This window comes from Paralichthys olivaceus, chromosome 5, assembly GCF_024713975.1.
Source record: "Paralichthys olivaceus isolate ysfri-2021 chromosome 5, ASM2471397v2, whole genome shotgun sequence".
Taxonomy (NCBI): Eukaryota; Metazoa; Chordata; class Actinopteri; order Pleuronectiformes; family Paralichthyidae; genus Paralichthys; species Paralichthys olivaceus.
Genome location: NC_091097.1, coordinates 8606699 through 8623400, shown reverse-complemented (window position 1 = coordinate 8623400; position 16702 = coordinate 8606699). Strand labels below are relative to the sequence as shown.

General features: G+C 40.2%; 1 protein-coding gene across 3 annotated transcripts; it reads right to left on the bottom strand.

The window, feature by feature from the left end:
* Positions 1-1104: 1104 nt before the first annotated feature.
* On the bottom strand, positions 1105-15240 carry atp6v0a1a (ATPase H+ transporting V0 subunit a1a). 3 transcript variants are annotated; one of them, XM_020094720.2, is made up of 22 exons: positions 15035-15240; positions 13731-13895; positions 12788-12866; positions 12137-12234; positions 11918-12046; positions 11121-11203; positions 10119-10245; positions 9940-10022; positions 9749-9842; positions 8381-8593; positions 7654-7804; positions 7237-7376; positions 6902-7068; positions 6708-6798; positions 6466-6584; positions 6161-6377; positions 5960-6067; positions 5757-5864; positions 4810-4854; positions 4319-4436; positions 4029-4200; positions 1105-2068 (listed from the first exon to the last, which is right to left on the bottom strand). In XM_020094720.2, exons 2-22 carry the CDS (start codon positions 13845-13847, stop codon positions 1975-1977), a joined length of 2553 nt encoding a protein of 850 aa, XP_019950279.1. In that variant the 5' UTR covers positions 13848-13895; positions 15035-15240; the 3' UTR covers positions 1105-1974. The 3 variants fall into 3 exon arrangements, with proteins under 3 accessions (XP_019950279.1, XP_019950280.1, XP_019950282.1); XM_020094721.2 differs by having other exon boundaries at positions 4810-4827; positions 15035-15208; XM_020094723.2 differs by lacking the exon at positions 4810-4854 and having other exon boundaries at positions 15035-15208.
* Between the last annotated feature and the right edge of the window lie 1462 nt (positions 15241-16702).

Below are 16702 nucleotides of genomic sequence, written 5' to 3'. Positions count from 1 at the left end.
AGTAATATTGTGTGAAGCTGATTGTTTCCTGCTGCCTTTAACAAGCCCTGAGAAAAGTCAACCAAACCCTTTTAAAATAGGTGGAGAGACAAATTGACACTTCTGTTGGGGCATTGTAACTCAACGTCCTGGCGACTGTAAGACTGAGGGAACCCAGGCAATTACAGCCACGCTAAAGAAAAGGACCATTATGTAGATAATACATAGCTGTCCATCTATTTCCAGTGTAGTCGGTGTTCTTATGGGTTATTTCCTCATGGGTCGCCAAATAAATCTCCAATATCCAATTTCAGGCACAAATGCCAGCAGTAGAGCAGGTAATCAAAATACTCCATCTGTCGAGGACTGAAACACTGTAAGTGCTTTTATTACAACTGGTGACATACAAGAGGGGGAACTCTCATTTCTGTCATTTCTCATGGAGCTGTCACATATAAAGTTCAGCCTATTCAACAGCGCCACCAAGAGGAGCAATAACACTGTGAGACACATGGTCCTCACCACTCATTATATTGGATCATGTTAGTGATGTGTTTATTTAATGTGAATTTATATGTAATATATATAAACTATTTTAGTGCTTGTGAATTTTAGCTCACAATAATTGTTTTCACTGCTGCCTCTAAAGTGTACAAGGTTCTTGTTAATTCGACAATAGCTTTTACTTCATCTCCTAAAGTTACACATTATTTTAGAGAAAGACTCTACATGCTGTACGTATCAAAAACTGCTTAAGTTACCTCTGTTGTTAATTAAGCATTCAATCTGCTTTTATTCTAATGCAGCTTCTGTAATAAATCGGTTTCAATTCAAAAGAAAGGAAATTATAGTTCCTGCTGTGTTTTTTGTTGTTGCACGTTTTAAGAAAATAGTTTTCAAAGCCCAAATACATATGAAACATTCATAAACAGCAATTAAGCTGCTATTGTATATGTAATAAGTATTTCTACTTTTGATGATGCAAGTACATTTTGCTGATAAAACGTCTGTATTTACATTTCAGAAAGATAAGAGGAATTTTACTTGTGTATTTTTGTACTATTACTGGACTATAATTTTGCTTTAGTACATGAGGGAAAAAAATAATCAAACCAACACCAAAACTTAAACCAGCTCTTTCTACTTTATTGACAAAGAGATGCACAATGAATGCCGGTGCTCATTCATTTCTGCTGAATGAATTCTACTTGGTCTTGACTGCTGTGTGTCGCTCTTACTCCCTTTTAAATTTGAGGAAAACATTTCAAACTTTGACATTTTAGTAAAATTGAGAAGGAACAAAAATTACTTGACAGTAATTTCAGTGTGTTCGGATGTTTGAGAACAACCACCAACAGATTCCACTTTATTCAGATTACTCAGCACAAAGGGCTTCGATAACGTCAGAGCACAACGCAAGAGATGCAGATATGAAAGAATCAACCGGCATCCAGATGTTTCATTGTTTTCCCTTTAGACCTTTATAGCTTGATGTGCGAGGTCAGTATGCAATTTGATAGGTGTACTTGTATACCAAGAGAAAGAGACAATCAGCATACACCAATGTGGAAAAGACTTGTCTAGCTTTTATCAGCATCATCAGTCAAGAAATTTGCACATAGCATTGCTTGTAATAATCAGTATTGCAACACTCCCACATAGGAAAAATGTAGGTTTTATAAAGAATTTTGCATAAATAATAGTAAACTAAATAAAACACAGGTAAAACAAAATGACTTAATTGAAACGAGACACATGACAGATACAGCTAGTGCTATTTTTTTTTTTCTCTGGAATGAATAGGTAGGTGTTCAAGACTTAGCTACTGATTCTGAAAATGACAAGAGGTTCAAAACAAGCGACAGTCTGACAGATAATCTTGGCTCACTCAGAAAAGTTGTGAAAAATGCTTCACTCAAAAATCACTGTTTAACACCACACAGATTCTCAGATGAGAGATAGTAATTGAAGTAGAAGAAGAAGAGGCGTCAGATCTCAGTCTTCAAACCTCCCGTCCAAGATGCTTTCGAAGGTGAAGGGGAGGAATTTGAAGCCCTGGCCTGAGTAAAACTTGTTCTGGAACTCCACCCTGCAGAGAAAATAAAGATCTGATTAAAAAACAATGACCAGGAAGCCTTTCACACAATAACACGGTCAGGTACACATCAGTGATGACTTTCAGGTAAGGAAATGCTGAGTGAAGGGATTGTAGCCTGTGACCCTTGCTCCTCATTCCACAGTCTGCTCCCCTTCCTGTCTACAGCTCTGTTCCTGGATCGGTCGTGGGGCCAGATACCTAAGCCTCTTCCACTCTGGAAAGTGATCGGGCTCTATTTTTAAAAAAGGCCAATGCTAAGTGATGGCTGATTGACCTTTTAACTGAGCAGCCACAGATACCTGTCATTCCATAGCCTGTCAGTGCTGTACATAACTTCCTGTGCGTTTTCTTCTAAAAAAGCTCAGATGGTGCCCGTGTTCAAAATGAAAAATAAGTAATTTGTTGAATTAAGTTAATTATTTTCAAGTCTTATCAGTTTGTTTTTAGTCCCATAGATATACTTTCTTTTAAAATTATAAACACTAGCTCACTACTGTTCTAACTTCTGTTCTAGCTAAATGATGCATACACTGCAAAATAGTACATTTGATGGTTATGGTCTCCATGATTTCTCAGCTAGCGCTAAAATCTTTTCACGTTTTCGGACATGAACTCTGAAAAATGTCTGTAAAATTGGGTCCAGACATTTTTCACATTTTCACAATGTCCAGAGCATTCAGTTGAACGGTGGGACAGGAGGCTAGACATGATGCAAACATTCCGCTGTGGAAAGCAGTATTTTTGTTTCCAGAACAGCTGCATTGGAGTTTATCTCAAATTTCGTTCCTCTTCTTTCATTTTTGCAGCCATTGTGTTCTAGAAACATCATCACCATGACAACTCGCTAGCTGTGAATTTTCCTGTCATTTTCATGCCTTATTCTCACATGGGCTCACTAAGATATTTTTTTGGCATTTTACTAGTGGGTGGCAAGAAAAGTTTGACGAAATGTGCGGGTTTAACTGACTCTGAGGTTTGTGTTGACAAATACAGCCCTTCTGGAAATTTTCAGGAAATTTCTGGACTTCAATGCTGTCTGAAGGCAGCTTAAAAGAGATGAGCACTTAAAAGTGCAGACATTTGTCCTTTGACTAATTAAAACTTAAATTTTGTTCACCTTTACTTTGGCAAACAGATTCTAAAAATCATGCACAAATCATACATTCAATTATCAAATGATTTCAAGAGCCATGTAAATAGAAAACAACTATGACGAGTTATTATTTAAGCTTCCCTCTGCTCAAAATTATATCCAATTGTCCTTGAAGCCCATTTGATGAAAGCTGATTCAACCAGCATTCTTGTATAAGGGACAATTATAGAGGAGTGGCTGCAGCACAGGCATGCTTTGTAAATGTGCCAGTGGATTATGAGCCGTGGATGACATTCACCAAAGCCAGACAAAGACAGTAATGAGGGAACAACAAAGACTGGTCTGTGCTACACTAAGGAGACTGCTCTGCACAATGCAAACACAAAATAAATGGAAAACACAACACTGACATGAGCCAAAAATGTTCCAGGTCCCCAGCCAGGAAAGAGTTTGAGTGATGGGCAATGGGATTGTTTGAATTCTAAATAGGACATAGCCAAGTTGACTGGCAGACATATATAAATGATTATTGACATTGGTCCCTAAAAGTCCAAATTGGTCCAGCTCTACTGGATATTAGAACTACATAATCTATTTTTTGATTAAAGATCTGTAAGTTGAAAGACAGAAGATTGAAATCATAAATAGAACAGATTAACTCTCATTTCTATTATATCTTTTTCTGTGCAACATGGGATGGTCCACTGAAAACCAGTAAAGTTAAAAAAACTCTTGCCTGCAGATGGCGCTACAGCTCTGCAGTTTGCAGTGCTTACAGTCATGCAGATCATGTGATGAAAGTTTATATAAGTAAAAACAATAATATACATATATAAAAAATGGCAAAACTCAGCTTACCAGTGCAGTCGTAGTGCATGTAGGAAGGCTGACAGACCCTCCATAATGAGGAGGATGGCAACTGTGAGAACAGCAAAGAAGTAAAAGACTATGGCCAGAAGGAAGAAACCTACAACGCTGCTGGAAGAAAGGCCGATGTGCATCACCATGGTCCACAGCACCTCCGACAACTCTGCACATGAGACAGTGAAAACACACAGATGTCACTGCTCAGATACACTTAAAGGTGCATGCATTTCATGTCTGTGTATAACCTCTTTATTAAGAAAGGACAAAGGATGTGTTCTTACGTGCATGAGCCAGACTGAGGGCCCAGAGCCTCAGATAGGAAGCAGTGTTTGAGATGCAGCCCAGGCAGTACTCTATGGTATGGATTGCCTGATGCACGGCAACATCCGCAAAGTTGAACTATGGGACATAACAAGACATAAAATCAAAACATAATGTATGTAAGCATGAATCTCTGGAAAACAACATCTCTATGTCCCAGGGTCCATATAGAAGGAGCTGCTTCATTGTATTTACATGATCATTCAGGTAATTGAAGCCAAATCCAATAAATTAGTAGATGCACCGTCGACTCAAGACCCTGTGAACCCAAAGAATCAGCCGCTACCACACACCAACTAATACAGACAGAAGATACAGCTAAGAGCAGCAGTCAGTGGATGATAAAATACGAAGCGAGGGACAGAAAGGGACAGAATTGGCTCCGCATGCACTTTAACAAGACAAGGGGATAGGTTGCAGGGTGGGGGTGTAGCACGAGCTCCTGTCCTACCTCTTCCTCTTCATGGGCCTTGAAAGCAGGTGACAAAAGGCAACTCTTGGTTATTGGCAGCACACAGACACACATAAATGGACAGACAGACATGGGTAAATAGAACAGTGATGAGAGAAATCAGTTACACACTCCAATAGAAACAAGAGGAACCAAACATTAAAGAATGACACGTCTTCTCACACGTCAGTGCATTTGGAGTTAAAAAATAGAAGGGCACTCAATGAGTGCATACCTCCATTATGGCTAACAACCTTTCTCACAATGTTAAAGAAAAGTTTATTTATCCAGATCTGATCCAGAACGTTACAGGTTCTTCATTAGGTGATGATCCACCCCTCCACAGAATTTCATTGAAATCTGTCAAGTTTTTTGCCTGATCCTGCAAACAAATAAACCCAGACAAAAATACACCCTCCTTGGCGAAGGTAATTACGAAACTGTATCATTAAATCAATTTTAAAGAGGTTCATATAAAAGTCATTGACTGTATTATGGCAGTGTTGAGACACTCCCTAAAAAGTGTATTCTTACAAAAGTGTCAACAAATTTGAATGGAATGAAGAAACCTAACTATGAAACCAAGTAAACACCAGAGTAAATTACATTTCTTAAAATCTCTAAACAGCATTTAAAAATGACTAAGGAGTGAACTATATTTAAAAAACTGACACTCGTTAAACCTTCTCTGGTCAAACTAGACTTTAATCCATAATTGATGTTTTTGATTGATTTGACACAGTGGAAGTGGAGACATAAGGTATCGATTTCTGTTTCCGACCATGTCCGAGTGACTGAATTATTCAAAGACCTGAGTAGATCTTATAACCTCAGTAACTGTCGGCCTGCCGTTACTCCTGCTTAGTGGCCAAGAAAAGGAAAATGCAATTGCCAAGGAGACGCCATTACTGACGTGGACAAGTCTTTAATTATTTATTTATTTATACCTCAGGTTCTTCCTCAGAGTGTTGCGAGAGCTGGTCATGCTGGATGATTTCAGCCTGGTCCTCAGTGGGTCCATTTCCCACCCTGATCCCTCCAAAGTTCTGTGTACCCTGTCATACAAGATGGGTAAAGTAATATTTAATATTTTTATTTACTATGTATTAAATATTTTTCAGAGTGAAAGTGGTTGCAGGTTTCATCTTACCAAATTTTTCCGCCACAAGTACTGCCTCCGCAGAATCAAAGTTTTCACTATTAACATGCAGGGAACACATGCCAAGGCGATAACCACTAAGAGTGATTGTACAACCGCCTACACAGAAAAGAAAAAACAAGGAGAGTGATCTATCTGAGGTTCATTTGAGGACAAAAGAATGGATGGACGCAACCAACATGTGTACCCAACCTGTCCACGGTAGAGAGGTTTGTTACTGGGGTCGTTGTTGTTGAAGAGAAACATGTTGATAAAGGCAATGAGGAGACTGGGAGCATCCCTGGAGGTGAGTGCGTCATATGCGACCCACTTATAGAAGATCAGTATCACGAGGTAGCCAAACAAACTGGCCATGAAGACGATCTCCGGGATGAATCCCAAGTAGATGTTCAGGGGCTTCTGGAAATAACTGCAGAAAAATACAAACAGCCATAGCAATTATGAACTACTTCAAACAGGAACAAAAGACAAGGATACACTTTGATGGAAAAACTCACAGGTGGTTGAAGAGACTGAGAGAGACTCCAAACAGCATGTGAAAGACTCCTAGGATCACAGACATCTTCATCTTGAAGGAATTCAGGAATGTCAGCTTGTTGGCCGCAATATTCCATATCTGAGATGATCAAGTTACATAAAATGTCACAATTAGCAATACCAACAATTGTTAGATGGACGTGATTTTACATGGCTTGTCTGTACTAAGCAGAATTATTGGAAAACATATTAAAATAATCACCGGATCGATGCCAATGGGGTATGGCCCTTTGAACACTCCCTCTATCATTGGGTCCAGCTGCAAAACTTTATTGCCTTCAAGTGTATCAAGCCTAAACAGATGAAAACACAAGTCAGATATCTGACTTGAATGGCTGCACAGCTACAACAGTCACTGGGTAATAGCACCCGTCAGTCATCGTCAGTGACACTTACGTCCAGTTGCCTCCTGCTCGAGGGTCAAACATTGGCCTGACGCTCCAGCCAGAGCCAAACACGTTGAGGGACTTGGAAAAGCAGTCGTTGTAAATGATGCCCGTGTAGACAGAGAACATTCCCATCAGCAGGATTATGTAGCGCCCAGCAAACACCATGCTGAACATCTGCCCCAAAGCAGAAGAAAAATGAATGAACATTTACAGTACATAAGTACTGAAGCTCTATCTCTGCAATCATGAGCATAAATCCAAAGTCTTTTACAGCCCAGGGGCTAGTCTTTCACCTGTAAGGATGGTGTAGGACTGGGGAGTTGGGAATGAAGGGTTCCATACCTCATTATCGTTCTTTTGGGCCATTAGCCTGCTCTCTCTCAACACAAGGTACAGGGCGGCACAGGTCATGAGCACCCCATGGCCAAAGTCACCAAACATGACCGCAAAAAGGAAAGGGAAGGTGATGATGGTGTATGGCGCTGGAGACGAGACGGCAGGGAGGCAGGCATCACATGAGAGGGAGGTGGTGTGGGAAGTGAAACAACAAATGAGTGACACGCATTATGAAAGACATCACAACAAGGTGATAATGGAGGAGGCGGCAGCTGAGGCCATAAAGCCTGTCAGTGACTGGAGTTTAATACTGCAGGCAGCTGAGTAAACAGACTTTTTCATGAACAAAAACCTGCCTCAGATGATGAAGGATAACACTGAGGATCTAAATATGACCAGAGCGACAGTGTAGCAAATGCTTACCAGGGTTAATCTCTCGGTAGCTGCCAATTCCATAGGCATCGACGATGTTTTGAAAGCCAGAGGTGAACTTATTTGTCTTGTTAAAGGTGGGTGGGGTCTGCTTAGTCTGCATCCTGTTGAGAATGGAAGGCACAGTGGAGCCGCTTTTTTCCTGCAGTGCAGAAAACAATGTCACAAAAGGCATAATGATGTCAGACAAGCATCTTATTCCCACAGATCTTCTATTCCTTTTTAATCTCATGCAACAGACAGCGAGAGAGGAAGCTATGCAAACAGCACATGATGGAGAAAATCATGTCTTGCCAAAAAATGGAATGATGCTTTGAGAATACTTACAACTAACTGCACAGAAATAAGATATTTCTCACTTCATACGATTTAGGGTGTTACAGACCATTATTCCTTGGAACTAGTGAACCCCTTCATGGCAACAGTATTTCCTAATGGCAGTGGCCTCTGCCACAGTCCAAAAAATAATTTAGCAATGGTTTGTGGAAGCAAATTTACTGCCTTGGCCTCTCCACTTCTCAGTCTGATCAAGCACGTGCTAGAAAAACAAGTCTTCAATCTGGTTCTGTTTTATTTAAGTAAGCCACAGCAAAGCTTGAATTTGTCTGAAAAAATTATTATGATTTTATTATTATCATCATCTAAGAAAAAAAGCAGGCTACGAGCTAGACCTAGTAAAAGGAAGACAGTCTCTATAAACTACTGCTCAGTTACTCACCGTCCCCCTGCGCAGGGCAAACTGGATGGAGTCCAGGTCAGAGACGGGACACCACACCTCAGCGATCAGACACTTCTGAGTGACATCGATGTTGCAGAGGTTGAGGGTGTGGTAGATGGCCTTCATCTTCCTCACCTTGATGAACCACACTCTGACTGTCTTGGCTGCAGCCTGCAAGACCCTCTGCCTGTGATCCTCTGTCTGGTTCAGCACCTTTGGGGACAAGAGTCATGTGGGTCAATGACAGAAAACATACTTTAAATGTCTGTATTTTAAGATTGCATTATCTGATATTGCTGCTTATATTGCTGCATGACTTATGTGGATTTGTCTTTAAGCTGTTTTTATACATGGACTCCGGAACTTCCAGAGCTGAGCACATGTCTGAAAGCTCATAGTTTGTGCTGCCTATCCGGGCCGGGACACTATTCTTACATATCAGCTAGATTTTTACAAATCAAATCATTAAACATTTGTCATCTATAAATCTTTTTAAATATAGTCACAGCTGTGCGGATGGTAATGTCCACGACAACCAAAAAAGGCAATCATAACGAGAAAACTAAAAATAGCAGCAATGAATCACGCATTCCTCGATATTCATAGAAAGAGTTTTCATTTACCGGCATGATTAGTCAACATTAACAGGCCATCTAATCCATTAGATTTTTCGAATATGAAAAACAGGATGTTACCAGGTATGCGGCTCTATGACTCAGATTTAAAACCGATGCCCATTATCGGTAAACGGAAGTATATTTGAACTCTGCTGTCTGCCTACAGGCACGGTTTTGCCTGCTGTCAAGAGACTTAATAGCCCACGCACATTGCTGATTGCTGGCCAAATAGCTCAACTTTCTTCATCTTCTATGCCATTCTGTCATTCAGTTCTCATGCCCACGTAGCGACAAGCATAACACTGCATCCACAGGTGCCAAGATACATACATACAGACAGGAGGCATGCTAGGCATCATGTATCTGAGTCATACAAGCTGTTACTGAAACGGTCAGTGATCTCACAATATTTGAGTATATCCTCCGTGAACAAACCTGACACAACTGGTTAACTGAGTTTAGGAGCATATGAGAGACTTGAGCCAATTTAAATTCCCATAAATTATACAATCTAGGTATCATTTGTGCATGAATCTAATAAATGTACTTATGATAAGGATGTCCGGCTTAGACGTTCGTCTGAGAGCAAACTGCAAAGAACAGATCACTTCCTGTCTTATGAAACTTCCTGTAGTGACTCTCTGTGATGAACGAAACAGATAAAAGCAAAAAGAAAAGAGGACTAAAAAGTTTAAGTGTGCAAGCTCATGAGTCAACTGTGTGTGGGTGTTTTCCCTGACAGTGCATTTACCATTTGCAGGTCATCAATGCGAGCATTCACTCCTGCTAACATCTCTTTCCTCTCCTGTGGTGTTTCTGGGCAAGGGTACAAAGTGGCTCTGAAGCTAAGGACAGATGAAGAATTACAGATGAGGATCTGTTGGCTGAGAACACTTGAGAAAATTGTTTTGTACAGGTGTAAAAGGTTGTTGATTCACTTACCCCTCACAGATCTTCTTGACTCTATTCTTCAGCTGGTCTCCCTGGAAGAAGATGATGAAGACAGACTTGTGGACCTGGTCACCCTGTGGGGAAATGAAATTGGAGTTTGGAAGGAGAACAGTGAAGCATGTACAATATCTCACAGACTACAAATCATTTTGTTTATTGATTTAACTGACCGTGGTCGGGTCCTCCAGAGGATCTTCAATGTCTGCCTGCCTCAGAAAGACGTTACCTCTGCAAACTCTCCAGAGCATCCTCTCAAACGTGGGGATACGTTCTCTGCCAATGACTCCAGCTACAAATCTAAAAAAACAAACATAATCTGTCACTTATTACTGGTTCCTTTGGCTGCTATTAATAAAATGCACCTTAAAGGCCCCATTAAATGAAAAGTAAATGTTCATAGTTTTAATCCTGTGTCTCTGTTTTTATTGTTATAAAAATATACAATCCCAATCTTTACTCTTTTACGATTTCAACAGTTTGATGGCTCATCCTGCACTCAGTGGTGTTTAATCCGCAGGCAGAGACGAAGGTGGCAGCAACATGTCTTCGACAACAGAGAGTTACTAGTTACTGTCAACTCTGGCACAGGGGCGTGACAAACATTCACGGTCACATGGCTACTGTAAATGTTAATCAATTTCCATGAAAATTTCATCCATATCTTATGTGATTTTACTGGAAACATAAAAATATGTGCAATATGTCCGCTGATATCCATTCCAATTGGTCTCAAAATAATTTACATGTATTATATATATATAAAGCCCTGGCCATTAGTCCTTTCGTAAAATCTGGGATGGGCCTTGACAACTTTAGTCTTTTCTTAAACAAAATGAAAACCGTTTTCCATCATGTGCATTCCATGGTATGAAATAAAACACACTAGACGTTTGAGTGTACTTAAATAAATTCTGTTTGTTTTCCTGACTTTAAAAGACAGGTTGAGAGTTTTTTATCTGTCTGCTAAAGGACGCTCTTCTTTATTCTGTGAATGTATTGAAATTTTCACTTCAGGTGACCTTTGCTGTATATCTAAGCTTTTTGGCATGAGCTGGTGTGTGGGAGTTGATTGGCTGGTTGTAACAGTTTAGACACAGATGGCACAGAATGGAAATCTCAAACAGTAGAGCTTAATCCTTATAAATAAGAAAATTCCATATAAGCGGACTCACCCCAGTCTGAGAGGAGTCCCTCTGGTAACCTCATTGGGATCCAGGGGGGCTGCTGACTCCTCCAGTAAACTGGGGTCCTCCATCTGGATGAGAGTCAGTTAAATCATCAGTTATAATGGAAACATATTCACTTATGCCACAGCATTACCCGGACACACATACACATGAACAGTGCTAATATAAAATATCTAATAAAGAAGATATATTAAAAAGACATTTTAATCACATACTGTAAAAGGTCATGAGATTTGGAAAGAAGGAAGATAATTAGCAAGGGTTTGTTTACAGCAAAGACAGTGAGCTTCACTGGTTAATGGCTAAACAGACACTGCACATGTTTAGATAAATGATTCACCTCAATCTAAGCCCATAACAACTTGTAAAAGATCATTTGGCATTGCAAGTTAACACAGGTTTGCTTGTGAAGGCAGTGAAGTGGAATTGAAGTAGGGCAAAGGTGGAGGAAAGAATTTTACTTAAAAGATAAATGAACAGAGGACGCAGAACTGAGCCTTAATAAAATGCTATACAGCGGTTTTAAATTATGTGAATAGATTATGTCATGTGAGCAAATAAAGAATCATGAGTGCAAAAACCCATCAAGCACAAATAAATGTTCCCTTGTGTGTGCATGTGTGTGAAATCAGCATAGACATCAGCAAGTATTACACCACTGCCAATGCAAAGCTGAGATGCTGAGTTTCCGTTGTAATTTTGACCCGTAGGCATAAAAAACTAGAAAAGTCTCACTTCTCTTTCAGGGGACACAACATTAAATAACTTTCATTGAAGCTGACCTCATCAAAGAACTGTTGCGTGCGACGCAGAATGTGTTTGAGCTCTGTCAGTTCCAAGTAGTTCTTCTTAAGGGCCTCTTGGTTGGTGTTTATTTCCTTCAGCTCATTCTCGAGCTTCTCGAATGTGGCCTGTGGAGAGACGTACAGAGCGGTGAGTAGCAGGTAGCAGTGGATGGTAGAGCTCAATGTTTATCTTAAAGAGAGATTGAGAGCAGTCACCTCCAGGTCGATCATGTCCCTTGGAAAAGGGACTTCTGGGTTTTCTCCAGTGTCAATGATTGTGATGTTTGCCTTCTTTATTTCTTTCTCTACAAATCCTGTAAGTGAGAATTAAAAAGGTGAAAAGAAGGGTACAGGCGTGCATATAGTTGTTTTATGTGGAATAAAGAATCTCTCCTTATAAGCATAAGGGCCTGCCTGTATGAGTGGCAGCATTTTTCATGTCCACCCATGAATTCAAGCAAAAACACAGAAGCTTCTGACTGACAGGGGGTGGGGGGGCTGGAGATGGGACTGACAGGGCTGGTAAAAACTTAATTTATATTTTGACTCTCCAGTGGCCCACCAGGATTTGTCTCTGTATATTTGATGGCCAGTACACCACTGTGTGTAGTCACTGTATGGATGTGTTTTTAAAGAAAAGGAAGATGTCTGTATTATTTAAGATACAGCAAAGCTACATTCGACATTGCAAACGTTCATACCGCTGCCAGGCTCAGGATGTGACACATCCTGCTCCCCTTGACTTTTTTATCCTTTCACATCTAAACTGACCTTATGTGCGGCCTTTGTGGAAACCACCTGAAGGAAATCTGTCAGTGATTGAGAGTTAAAATCTCAGTGAAAAGGCAGTGCTCTAACTTCACTTACTCAGTTTACGATCCATCTCTTCACATCGTCGCACTTCATTGACAAACTTTCGCTGGAACACGTTCACATCAGGATTTAACTGCAAGGAAATAGAACATAACTCAAGGTCGAGCAACACAACATGGATTCGTCATGTTTACAAAGGAATGGCAGTTAAGAAATTTTAAAATTATGCTCCAGTAACATTTGTATCAGAGAAGATGTAAGACCAAGTACACAGATTCTCATCAGCAACCTACAGCTCCAGAATCTGTAACTAAATAATGTGCTGAAACAACATTTCCATTGATTTTAGAGTATATCAATAAACTTTTTCAGAGATTCAAAAAACATTTTTTTCTTATGATTTAATATTGATTTTGTTCACTGGTGTAGTGTAATTTGATCATATGAATAAAACATCACTGTGGGTGAACGGACCTACTCTTGTTAAAGCTCAACCAACACTCTAGCACAAAGCTTCTCTCACGGCTCGTCAGGAATGGGTTTTCTTATGCGCGGAATGAGGAGTCAGCTGTGAGCACATGATGAACATGATGCAGAAGGCATGCACTTTCTCAACAGTTTTACTGATGTGATCATTTTTTACATCACCACAAAAGACTTTACGCTTTATGCTGTGAGTACCACCAAGTTTTAGTTGGTAGAAAATGTCACGCAAAATCTGAAGTAAATAATGTGTAAATAAAGATTTATTTCACCCCAATGTATTAGTGCGTTCTACTTGTTTAAAATGTAAGTAATCAAAAATCTACACTCAAAAAATAAAAGAATGTCTAAAGATGTGTCTGCTGCCTTTTTTGTTATTAGCCATGTGAGTGAAGAAGCCGATGACTAATATCAACTTGAATAATCAGCCCACTGATTTATTGGTCTGTTTCACAAGTAAACAACTAAGACATTATGAAAACGGGGCCACAGGAAGGGATAGAGGTGGACTTACATCACGGAATTGCACCATCCCAATCTCTCCCAGTTCACTGACACAACAGTAGGCAGCTTCTGACTGGAGGAAGAGCTGAGCCAGCGTCATCTCCTCACTTCTGAAGAGCTCCCCCATGTTGCTGAAGGATGTGAGCTCTGCGTCGCCTCGAATCAAGCAGCACCTCTAGAAAACGAAAAATATATTTTCCCGTCAGTGGCAAGAATAAAAGCAAACCCCATTTTCAGTTTTGTTCAACATTCAACACTTTTCTCTACTTGGCATGCTCGTGTCAAAACCACTAATGATGGGAGGCCTGTGTCGGTTCTGCGTTAGTTTAGCACAAGTGTGAGAAGAAGCCTTGTGACTTTAAAAAAAGAAAAGTATTTCAGCCTGCCCCATACTGATCCCATGATTAGTACAGGAATGTTCTTATGCTTAGAAAGAGTTTGATCTCTACCATTAAAAGACCTGTGTGTGTATAATGGATTTTTATTGTGGAAGTAAAGCACAAGTTGGTGGTCCTAGTAGGCTGAATTGTATTTTTTTTGTAGTTTAAACGGTGAAGTTTTCCCAGGATATCCTGCAGCCAAGCAAAATAACCTCCTTCTGTAAAAACCACCACACTGGGCTTAACTGTGGATTACAAGGTAGCATGTGACCTGTAGCTCTAGTAAGCCCCACGCACACCACGGCTGAGTGCTCGTTCACAGACCTAACGCTGTAACACAGGTTTGCATTGCCACACCATTAAATAAAAGTAAAAAATACAGTTTCAACATTTTGTTAACAGTGAATCTATAAACTGACACATCAGACAGCTACTGACTAGCTTAGCGTCCTGACTGATGCAGCTTCGCCTGTCAAAGCTGGAGGTGCTACAGAGCTAACAGCTACTGTCACGTCTACTTACGAATTGATGCAACAACACTATTACACACATCGTGCTAATAACGTAGCATAGCCGTGACAGGTTGTGTTGGCTAATTAGAAGGCGTCAGCGTTTTATTTATTTAACTTAAGCAACACACAATTTGGAGTTAGCCGTGTTAGCATGCTGGTAGAACTTCAACATGGCGAAGAAGATAAAAGATATGAGTTCATTCGATGCTATCGTGAGATGACTCTGGTCCCAGTTAGCTAAATTAGCTCACTTAAATGACTTGAGTTGTAATGAGCTAACATGACGGATAATGCTAACTTAGCGCACCTGCTCTGTAATATTTGACCGAGCCCATTTCATAGCATGGAAGCGACTCCAACAGTTTCTATTGTCAGTTAATTGTAATTGTAATTCAGCCATATTCTTATTTTTTTGTTTGTACCTCTGTGTCGTTGCTGTTCAGCGGCAGATCCTGTCTCTCCTCTTCTCAGCCACACTCCGATTTCCGCCCTGGTTTCCTCTTCTGTTTGTTGTGGACTGCTCTGACCGTCTGAAGAAAGGGGAAGTGGAGCAGACGCAGACTCACATGAACACCAGCAGCTCCAGCAGCTCCAGCCCTCTTCTATCGCCTTTATTTTGAAGGTCTGTACCGGAAACGCTCGTGTGTTTTGTTTTGTCCGCCTTGATGCCTGCGGAAGTTAATCATCAACAGTGATCACGGGTGTTCAGCGCCTCCCAGTGGATCAAGTGCGCAAAACAACCGTAAAAAGGTCTATTCGATTATATTTGTGTGAAATGTTGAACGTCCAGTGTGTAAGATTTAGGTGAAAGGGATCTATTGGCAGAAATTGAATATAAATAATCACTAGTGTGTAATCATCTAAATTGTACAAATTGTTGTTTTCTTTTCCCTAGAATGGACCCTTTATATTTAGGGGTCCTCTCTACAGAGGCCACTGTGTTTTCAATCTAAACACCTTTTGAGTTTTTATGATAATTGAAGGCTACCACGTGTTCTCTGTCATGTTTGGAAGTGTAGGATGAGGTGAGGGGTAGGCTACTCAGCTGCAACATGCAACTTCACCACTAGATGTCACTAAATTCTACACACTTAACCTTTAATGGCTGAAGGAAAGAATAAGATGAACTTATATGATTCACACACACATCAGTACACATCCATTAACAATATGACACAATCAACTTCAATCCATACTAAAAACAAAAGAAGGATCTAACAGGGAATGGAAAAATATTTTAATGAAAGTGGCGTTGTTTCTTTATATACAGTCAGTGTGCTTTAAAATACACAGAAGAACAAGTACCTGAAAGATAATATACATAACACGAAATAAGATTAGAATATTGTACAAGATGGTCAACAGCGTTTGTATGTTTGAAGGTTCTTCTGCACAGTTTAACTTACAAACTACCAGAAGATGCAAGCAGATGTTAGAGGCCACTGGCAGATGTTTGGGACATAACCTCAGTTGTACACCTTAGCGTCATCAAGTGTTTTGGCCTTGTAATCAATGATACAGGCCAAACTTGAGGGTACGCTGCGGCTAAAGGTAAATCTGACTGGTTACTGGGTTGTATGGCAACACTAGAAAGCCATGTGGCCCGCTCAGTAGATCAGACATCATTACCTCTATACCTACCTGCCTACCACCTGTTGATATTATCAGATGTTAGGGACCAACAGCAGATGTTAAAAAACAATCATACAACAATAGCTTTGTTGGTCTGTTGTTGCATTTATTCTGAATGTGTCAACCAGAACTAACACGCGACAGCGTTTGTCTCTGTGTTTTGTGGCAGCTGAATGTGACTAAGGGCCACGCAATCCCAAGTTATTCCTGTGTAGTTCGCTAATTGTCGTACAATATGTCGCAAATTAATATTAACCCTGTGCCATAAGAAAGTTATGGTGAACGTCCCAACAAAGCTGGGCCAGTCATCGCACCACAGCCAAGAAGGTCAACAGGTAAGCATGTTTTCACAGAGCTAATATTTATTTATTTCATTTTGTTCATTAATCCACCTTAACATAATAACATATGAGAACAGAGAAATTATCAACTGTAGAAACAAAGACTTTTTGTGGGAC

Coding starts and splice junctions, on each gene's coding strand:
- atp6v0a1a (XM_020094720.2), bottom strand. CDS start 13,847: ATGGGGGAGCTCTTCAGAAGTGAGGAGATGACGCTGGCTCAGCTCTTC. Junction 8,594..9,748: donor GCATTGATGACCTGCAAATG/GTAAATGCACTG, acceptor TTGTCCCCAAAG/GTGCTGAACCAGACAGAGGA. Junction 2,069..4,028: donor CATGCACTACGACTGCACTG/GTAAGCTGAGTT, acceptor TTTTCTCTGCAG/GGTGGAGTTCCAGAACAAGT.